The sequence below is a fragment of the Odontesthes bonariensis genome, chromosome 5 (genome assembly GCF_027942865.1).
Source record: "Odontesthes bonariensis isolate fOdoBon6 chromosome 5, fOdoBon6.hap1, whole genome shotgun sequence".
Lineage (NCBI taxonomy): Eukaryota > Metazoa > Chordata > Actinopteri > Atheriniformes > Atherinopsidae > Odontesthes > Odontesthes bonariensis.
The window spans coordinates 38,004,118-38,013,569 of record NC_134510.1 but is presented as its reverse complement, the minus strand read 5'-3'; the positions used below and the strand labels follow the sequence as shown (position 1 = coordinate 38,013,569).

At 42.0% G+C, this 9,452-nt stretch overlaps 1 protein-coding gene across 3 annotated transcripts; it reads left to right on the top strand.

Moving 5' to 3' along the window:
* The first annotated feature begins 3,388 nt into the window (after nucleotides 1-3,388).
* mgat1a (alpha-1,3-mannosyl-glycoprotein 2-beta-N-acetylglucosaminyltransferase a) lies at nucleotides 3,389-9,308 on the top strand. 3 transcript variants are annotated; one of them, XM_075466326.1, is made up of 3 exons: nucleotides 3,389-3,588; nucleotides 6,671-7,560; nucleotides 8,408-9,308. In XM_075466326.1, the coding sequence occupies exons 2-3, from the start codon at nucleotides 6,937-6,939 to the stop codon at nucleotides 9,104-9,106; spliced, it is 1,323 nt and encodes a 440-aa protein (XP_075322441.1). In that variant the 5' UTR covers nucleotides 3,389-3,588; nucleotides 6,671-6,936; the 3' UTR covers nucleotides 9,107-9,308. The 3 variants fall into 3 exon arrangements, with proteins under 3 accessions (XP_075322441.1, XP_075322443.1, XP_075322442.1); XM_075466328.1 differs by lacking the exon at nucleotides 3,389-3,588 and adding an exon at nucleotides 3,614-3,678; XM_075466327.1 differs by lacking the exon at nucleotides 3,389-3,588 and adding an exon at nucleotides 3,679-3,767.
* The last annotated feature ends 144 nt before the right edge of the window (nucleotides 9,309-9,452 follow it).

Genomic DNA, 9,452 nt, shown 5'->3' with positions numbered 1-9,452 from the left:
AACCAACCGTTCATCCATTTTCATCCAACCGTTCATCCATTTTCATCCATCCAACCGTTCATCCATTTTCATCCAACCGTTCATCCATTTTCATCCAACCAACCGTTCATCCATTTTCATCCAACCGTTCATCCATTTTCATCCAACCAACCGTTCATCCATTTTCATCCAACCGTTCATCCATTTTCATCCAACCAACCGTTCATCCATTTTCATCCAACCGTTCATCCATTTTCATCCATCCAACCGTTCATCCATTTTCATCCAACCGTTCATCCATTTTCATCCAACCAACCGTTCATCCATTTTCATCCAACCGTTCATCCATTTTCATCCAACCAACCGTTCATCCATTTTCATCCAACCGTTCATCCATTTTCATCCAACCAACCGTTCATCCATTTTCATCCAACCGTTCATCCATTTTCATCCACCCAACCGTTCATCCATTTTCATCCAACCGTTCATCCATTTTCATCCATCCAACCATTCATCCATTTTCATCCAACCGTTCATCCATTTTCATCCACCCAACCGTTCATCCATTTTCATCCAACCGTTCATCCATTTTCATCCAACCATTCATCCATTTTCATCCAACCGTTCATCCATTTTCATCCAACCGTTCATCCATTTTCATCCAACCATTCATCCATCCAACCGTTCATCCATTTTCATCCAACCGTTCATCCATTTTCATCCAACCAACCGTTCATCCATTTTCATCCAACCGTTCATCCATTTTCATCCATCCAACCATTCATCCATTTTCATCCAACCGTTCATCCATTTTCATCCACCCAACCGTTCATCCATTTTCATCCAACCGTTCATCCATTTTCATCCAACCATTCATCCATTTTCATCCAACCGTTCATCCATTTTCATCCAACCATTCATCCATTTTCATCCAACCGTTCATCCATTTTCATCCAACCGTTCATCCATTTTCATCCAACCGTTCATCCATTTTCATCCAACCATTCATCCATCCAACCGTTCATCCATTTTCATCCAACCGTTCATCCATTTTCATCCAACCGTTCATCCATTTTCATCCAACCGTTCATCCATTTTCATCCAACCATTTATCCATTTTCATCCATCCAACCATTCATCCATTTTCATCCAACCATTCATCCAACCGTTCATTCATATTCATCCAACCGTTCATCCATTTTCATCCAACCGTTCATCCATTTTCATCCAACCATTCATCCATCCAACCGTTCATCCATTTTCATCCAACCGTTCATCCATTTTCATCCAACCGTTCATCCATTTTCATCCAACCAACCGTTCATCCATTTTCATCCAACCGTTCATCCATTTTCATCCATCCAACCATTCATCCATTTTCATCCAACCGTTCATCCATTTTCATCCACCCAACCGTTCATCCATTTTCATCCAACCGTTCATCCATTTTCATCCAACCATTCATCCATTTTCATCCAACCGTTCATCCATTTTCATCCAACCATTCATCCATTTTCATCCAACCGTTCATCCATTTTCATCCAACCGTTCATCCATTTTCATCCAACCGTTCATCCATTTTCATCCAACCATTCATCCATCCAACCGTTCATCCATTTTCATCCAACCGTTCATCCATTTTCATCCAACCGTTCATCCATTTTCATCCAACCGTTCATCCATTTTCATCCAACCATTTATCCATTTTCATCCATCCAACCATTCATCCATTTTCATCCAACCATTCATCCAACCGTTCATTCATATTCATCCAACCATTCATCCATATTCATCCAACCGTTCATCCATTTTCATCCAACCGTTCATCCATTTTCATCCAACCGTTCATCCATTTTCATCCAACCAACCGTTCATCCATTTTCATCCATCCAACCGTTCATCCATTTTCATCCAACCGTTCATCCATTTTCATCCAACCGTTCATCCATTTTCATCCAACCATTCATCCATTTTCATCCAACCGTTCATCCATTTTCATCCAACCGTTCATCCATTTTCATCCAACCGTTCATCCATTTTCATCCAACCATTCATCCATTTTCATCCAACCGTTCATCCATATTCATCCAACCGTTCATCCATTTTCATCCAACCAACCGTTCATCCATTTTCATCCAACCGTTCATCCATTTTCATCCATCCAACCGTTCATCCATTTTCATCCAACCGTTCATCCATTTTCATCCAACCGTTCATCCATTTTCATCCAACCATTCATCCATTTTCATCCAACCGTTCATCCATTTTCATCCAACCAACCGTTCATCCATTTTCATCCATCCAACCGTTCATCCATTTTCATCCAACCAACCGTTCATCCATTTTCATCCAACCAACCGTTCATCCATTTTCATCCATCCAACCGTTCATCCATTTTCATCCAACCAACCGTTCATCCATTTTCATCCATCCATTCATCCATTTTCATCCAACCAACCGTTCATCCATTTTCATCCAACCATTCATCCATTTTCATCCAACCAACCGTTCATCCATCCAACCGTTCATCCATTTTCATCCAACCAACCGTTCATCCATTTTCATCCAACCAACCGTTCATCCATTTTCATCCAACCGTTCATCCATTTTCATCCAACCATTCATCCATTTTCATCCAACCATTCATCCATTTTCAATACCCGCTCAGTCCAATTCAGGACCAAGGCTGGAGCTGGACGTTCTGACAGTGAGGACACCAGGTGTTATTTTGTCCCATTCTTCCTGCAAACAGGTCTTCAGGTGTGCAGCACAAATGAAAACACATGAAAACACATAAAAACATGTAAAAGCACATGAAAAATGTTAGAACGAATGGAGAACACACCGCTGCTCTATCGAAGGTCTTTATTTTCCTCCACCTTTCCTCACCGAACATCAGAAAAAAGAAGAAGAGTTTAGGTGGGACCGTGTCTTCTGTCACAGATGTTGCTCCCCCATAAAAGAATGTACAGAAACCGAAAAAGAAAACCAAAGGTCCACCTGACTAGTCTTATAAATGTCATAAAAACAATTAAAAACAAAAATTTTGTGGAATTATACACAAGCCAAATGAACCCTTGTTACATAAATGAAATGAAATTGTGGCGATAGAAACAGGAAATGTCTCTGGTTCATGCTGATTAGGGAAAGTCCAAACCAAATGTTAGAATCATTGGATTTGCACACATTATATATTAGCTTCATTAACCCACTGCTTCCTGCGCTTGTCTGCGCGCGGCTGTGTGTGGAAGCAAACAATAAGTGAGCGCAAAGACATCAGAGGTCGCCGCTTTTAATTAGCTCTGCGGAGAGAGGGGCTGGCGCGTCAAAGCGTTGCGTAACTTCTCAAGGTGACAGCTGGGGCGGGACTTCCGCGGCTGCCCTCAAACCAGGAAGTTGTCGTGTTATTTCTCCTCTTTCTCCTCCCCTCGGTCCGAGCTCTGCGAGAAAGAGGAGAAACTCGGAAGTTGCTTGGATTCGTCGGGAAATAAGCGTCTCGCCGCCAGCTCCAGCCGCCTCGCTGCCCCGCCGCCGCCCGCCCGTCGGTCAACTTTTCCGCCCGCCATCGAGGCACCGGCCCCGGGAGGAGGAAGCGGCCGCCGCGTCAGGGTAAGGCTCGCGTTTAACGCGGCTGTGCGCGTGGGGCTTGCGCGTGTTTTTTCCGTCCGCCTTGCGCACAGCTGCTTTCTGCGGCCACAGGTGATAAGAGAGAAATCGATCAGCTGTTGAGTGACCCATTACCCAGGATCCGTGTGCGCGGTGTCCTGCTGTTACTCTGCCACGTCCAGGTGCTTTTTAGGCATTTTTATTTATCTAAAGCGCATTTAATACCACAGTGTGCTTTACATAAAGACAAGGCAATTAAAAGAACAGCATAAAAACAAGCAATTTAAAGAGAAAAATTAAAATTAAAATTAAAACACAGTTTAAAGTAATCAAAGAAGAGGGGAAAAAGAAAAGTATAAACTCAACCATAAGCACACGGAAAGAGAAAATGTTTTAACCTGGATTTAAAAGTGCTCACAGTTGGGGCTGATTTCAGTTCTGCTCGTACACACTCTCAGAAACTAAAGTACAGAATTGTACCTTTAGGGGTACGATGGCTTGTACCCTCAGAAGGTATAGGTTTGTACCTTTATACTGAAGTAGCCTAACACAGACTGTCTATTGTACCCCAGCATGTAGAAAAAAAGGTACATATATGTACCTTTTACCACTTGAGTACATATATGTACCTTTTACCACTTGAGTACATATATGTACCTTTTACCACTTGAGTACATATATGTACCTTTTACCACTTGAGTACATATATTGAGTACCTTTTACCACTTGAGTACATATATGTACCTTTTACCACTTAAGTACATATATGTACCTTTTACCACTTGAGTACATATATTGAGTACCTTTTACCACTTGAGTACATATATGTACCTTTTACCACTTGAGTACATATATGTACCTTTTACCACTTGAGTACATATATGTACCTTTTACCACTTGAGTACATATATGTACCTTTTACCACTTGAGTACATATATTGAGTACCTTTTACCACTTGAGTACATATATGTACCTTTTACCACTTAAGTACATATATGTACCTTTTACCACTTGAGTATATATATGTACCTTTTACCACTTGAGTATATATATGTACCTTTTACCACTTGAGTACATATATGTACCTTTTACCACTTGAGTATATATATGTACCTTTTACCACTTGAGTACATATATGTACCTTTTACCACTTGAGTACATATATGTACCTTTTACCACTTAAGTACATATATGTACCTTTTACCACTTAAGTACATATATGTACCTTTTACCACTTGAGTACATATATGTACCTTTTACCACTTAAGTACATATATGTACCTTTTACCACTTAAGTACATATATGTACCTTTTACCACTAGAGTACATATATGTACCTTTTACCACTAGAGTACATATATGTACCTTTTACCACTTAAGTACATATATGTACCTTTTACCACTAGAGTACATATATGTACCTTTTACCACTAGAGTACATATATGTACCTTTTACCACTTAAGTACATATATGTACCTTTTACCACTAGAGTACATATATGTACCTTTTACCACTTAAGTACATATATGTACCTTTTACCACTAGAGTACATATATGTACCTTTTACCACTAGAGTACATATATGTACCTTTTACCACTTAAGTACATATATGTACCTTTTACCACTTGAGTACATATATGCACCTTTTACCACTAGAGTACATATATGTACCTTTTACCACTTAAGTACATATATGTACCTTTTACCACTTGAGTACATATATGTACCTTTTGGTCCAATAATGAACCCTAGGGGGTACATTAGTACAGATTGTACCTCAGGGGACATAAAGGGACTCGTACTGTACCCCTGTTTCTGAGAGTGCGGTTTGTTCCAGTTGTGAGCAGCATAACAGCTAAAAGCTGATTCACCGGTTCCGGTTTGAACTCTGGGCTCCACCATCTGACCTGAGTCAGCAGATCTTCTTCTTCAAATGTAAAAAAAAAGAAGCTTGTTTCATATGATATGTGACTCAAAACAATTTGTTTTCAAGACTTTTTCATTTAACAAGATATTCAAGATGTATTGTCTTCCAACAAGTCCCTATATCTGGCTGAAATGGCACTTGTTAGGCAGTTGTGTCTTATATTAAGTGTAATGAGATATTTTGACTAGAAATGAGACAAATATACTTGGTAAGACTTTGATTTTTTTCCAGTGTGAGGGATGAATATTCAACAGTATTTTACAATTATTGTAAAATACAGTCGGATACTGTTGTGAATCCACCGTAAATATACACTGAAAAAAACACTCATAAGATTTACTTAAAAAACCCTTTGTAAGTATTTGTACTCAAATGATTTAAGTAATATTTAATGCTGCAATATCAAGTAAATTTTACTTCCCATAAAACAGTTTTGAAGATATTAAGTAACATTTACTTGATTACATCTAAGTTTTAAGTTGTATTTATTTAAACAAATTAAGTAAAGTCTACTTGTTTTTCATAGGCAGGAACATCATTTTACTCAAAATTTTAAGTAAATTTTATATATCTGTAGTATTTGCTGTTACGAAGTAACTTAGTAGCGATACACTTTCAGAGTAAAGTGTATGTAGTATTTCTAGGTTTATGTACATACAACTATTAAACATTTAAATTGTATGAGGAAACCTAAGTAAAACTTACTCTTCCCCCATAATTGTAGACATTTTTAAATCCAGGTTAAAAACATTTCTGTTCTCATGTGTCTATGCATGAAATCTGCACGATATCTTTGAATTTATCTGGATTGTTGCTTGTTTTTAAATTCATTAAAATGATTTTATTTGTTTCTCTTTATATTCTTTTATGTATTTTTAATGCTTCTTCCACTCCCTGCTGCAATGCTTTTATTTTATGTGAAGCACTTTGACTGGTTTGTACATGAAATGTGCTATATAAATAAATTTGATTTGATTTGATAATTCATGTATTACGTTAATAAAATGTTTAATTTTACTTAAGAAGCTCTAGTTTTTACTGAATCTTAAAAATACAAGGTAGAAACTATGACAGTTGCTTCACCAAAAAGTCACTTTTTTCAGTGCAGTAGTCACGTTACACGTTTTCTTCTTTTTCTTTTTCTTTTTGTTGTAGATGACAGAAGATTTTTGAAAGTTGAGAATCCGCCACCTCCAAGATGAGTCCTGCCTTTGCTCCCATTTGCTCCACTTCCCGCCTCTCTGAAACCGAACCGTGTCTTTCTGGCTGTGGTAGCGGCTCAGCGAGCCAACGATATCTATGATCATGCACTTGTGATGAGCAGGACTCAGGCCGCCCCTCCCATATCCCTTTCCTATTGTCTGTAACCAGGACAGCTCTTTATATTCCTTCCCACCCCCCCTTTCCCGTATCTCCGTGCCATGATCCGCAAACGTGGCTCCGTCATCTTGTGCGGCGCCTTCCTGTTCGTCACCTGGAACGCCATCCTGGTGCTGCTGCTGTGGGGCAGACCCCCGACGGTCCAGCTGGACCAGGGGGCCCGAGAGGTGGCCGAGCTGCCCACCAGCGACATGGTGAGGGACCTGCTCCGGATGACGGACGCCTTCGAGGAGGAGCTGGAGCGGCAGAAGAACATCCTGCTGCTCATCCAGAGCCACCAGTCGCTGTGGGACTCGTCCAGCCGGAACCAGGAGAACGCGGCGGCCCCCGCTCCGCCCGTCATCCCCGTCCTGGTCATGGCCTGCAACCGGGTCACCGTGAGGCGCTGCCTGGACAAGCTGCTGCAGCACCGGCCCTCGGCCGAGCGCTTCCCCATCATCGTGAGCCAGGACTGCGGGCACGCCGACACCGCCGAGGTCATCCGCTCCTACGGGGATCAGGTGACGCACCTGAAGCAGCCCGACCTGTCAGACGTCCCCGTGCGGCCGGAGCACAAGAAGTTCCAGGGCTACTACAAGATCTCCAGACACTACCGCTGGGCCCTCAACCAGGTTTTCAAAACCCTTTCTCATTCCTCTGCTGTGATCGTGGAGGATGACCTGGAGGTAAGTTAGGTGTTTGCTCTGATCGCAACCCTCATTTAAATGTTTTTTTTTACATCACATTACATCACATTACGGTCATTCTGCAGACGCTTTTATCCAAAGCGACTTACAATAAGAGTGTTCCACATCGGTAGGCAAAAGAACTTCAGCTCACAAGAAATCACAAGTGCATTTCCTTCCAAAACCAAACAGCTAAGAGCAAAACTAGTGCTAGAGTAAGTGCGATAAGTCAGGTACCGAGACAAATGGGAAGACAATTTAGAAAACAAATAAGCGCGTAAGGAGCTGGGACGAAACCGGTGATGTCCTAAGAGGGCGGATCAGGGTAGTGTTTCTACTTTTTAATATTCTTTTTATTGGTTTTTCAGTTGTAAGTGTACAAACATTAGACAAATTTCCCTTTCAATATAATTAATTCAGAAGAAATTACTTCCCATTTATATAATAGCAATAATAAACCTTTATTATGTCAAAGAAAACAAGAAAACTGTTGGTCCAACTGACAGTTAGTTTGTGGTTTTAAAAAAAAAAAAAAAGTGTAATCCTGAAAACTGGTGATTGTCTTTTTGTATTGTGTAACAAAAAATAAATGATAAAAAAAATGTATTGAATTGAGTTGAATAGATAAATAACAGGTTGTTACATCATACAAAATAGATTTTGGATTTAAAATTCAATGAAGTTGCTTTATTTTGGGGCTTTGGTAGGGCGGGTCATTTTTGCCCCGTAGGACAAGGGGAGTAAACACAATGTTAAGACCACACAAGGGTTAAAGCACTTTGGTACACCGTAAGGATTGTCTGTAAAGGGCTGTATAAATAAAATACTTTTACATCTCTTACTCTAGGTGGCGCCAGACTTCTTTGAGTATTTCGGCGCTCTGCTGCCAGTCCTAAAGTCCGACCCCAACCTGTGGTGCGTGTCTGCCTGGAACGACAACGGCAGGGACGGCTACGTGGATCCCGGCAGGGCCGAGCTGCTGTACCGCACCGACTTCTTCCCCGGCCTGGGCTGGATGCTGCTCAGGGAGGTGTGGGAGGAGCTGGAGCCCAAGTGGCCGGCGTCCTTCTGGGACGACTGGATGCGTCAGCCCGAGCAGCGGCGCGACCGCGCCTGCGTGCGGCCGGAGATCTCCCGCACTCTCACGTTCGGCCGGCAGGGCGTGAGCCTGGGCCAGTTCTACGACAAGTACCTGCGATACATCAAGCTCAACACCCAGTTTGTGCCTTTCACCACGTTGGACTTGAACTACTTGAAGGAGGAGACGTACAGAGAAAACTTTGAGAGGGAGGTTTACAACGCTTCTGTGGTCACATATGAAGATGTGAAGCAGGGCCGGCTGACGGGAGCGGGACCTTTCCGCCTCCAGTACTCCAGTAAGAGCGGCTTCAAGGCGCTGGCCAAAAACCTGGGAGTCATGGACGACCTGAAGTCCGGCGTGCCAAGGACGGGTTACCGAGGGGTGGTCAGCTTCTTCTTCAGAGGACGGAGGATCTATCTGGCCCCGCCCCCAGGATGGACTCGCTATGATCCCAGCTGGAGCTGATGGTCCCTGAAGTTTGCCAACGTGCGTTCGCCTTTCTGCTCTCTGAGCTTCGGTGGGATGAAGCGTTCCAGACCAACGGTGAAAATGATTCGTGGTCTCGCTTCTCTGTGTCGCAGAGTGGATTGTCCCTGGCTGCTGTCGGGGGAGTTTATTGCCAATGCTACTCAGGTGTTCTTCATTATTCCAAAAAAAAAGAAATAAATCTCTCTCTCAGCGTCAGATGCAACCCGAACACTTTCTTAGGCTAAATCTGCTGTATTTCGCAAGAGATCTATTTTTATAAAATGCTAATTGTGCACACGCATTCATGCATTCAATGCAGTAACCTAGTTTGCCTTTTTTTCTT

Bases quoted from the DNA above. Each gene is read 5' to 3' on its own strand.
- mgat1a (XM_075466326.1), top strand. From the start codon at position 6,937: ATGATCCGCAAACGTGGCTCCGTCATCTTGTGCGGCGCCTTCCTGTTC. The intron at 7,561-8,407 runs GTAAGTTAGGTG...CTCTTACTCTAG, and splicing joins TCGTGGAGGATGACCTGGAG to GTGGCGCCAGACTTCTTTGA.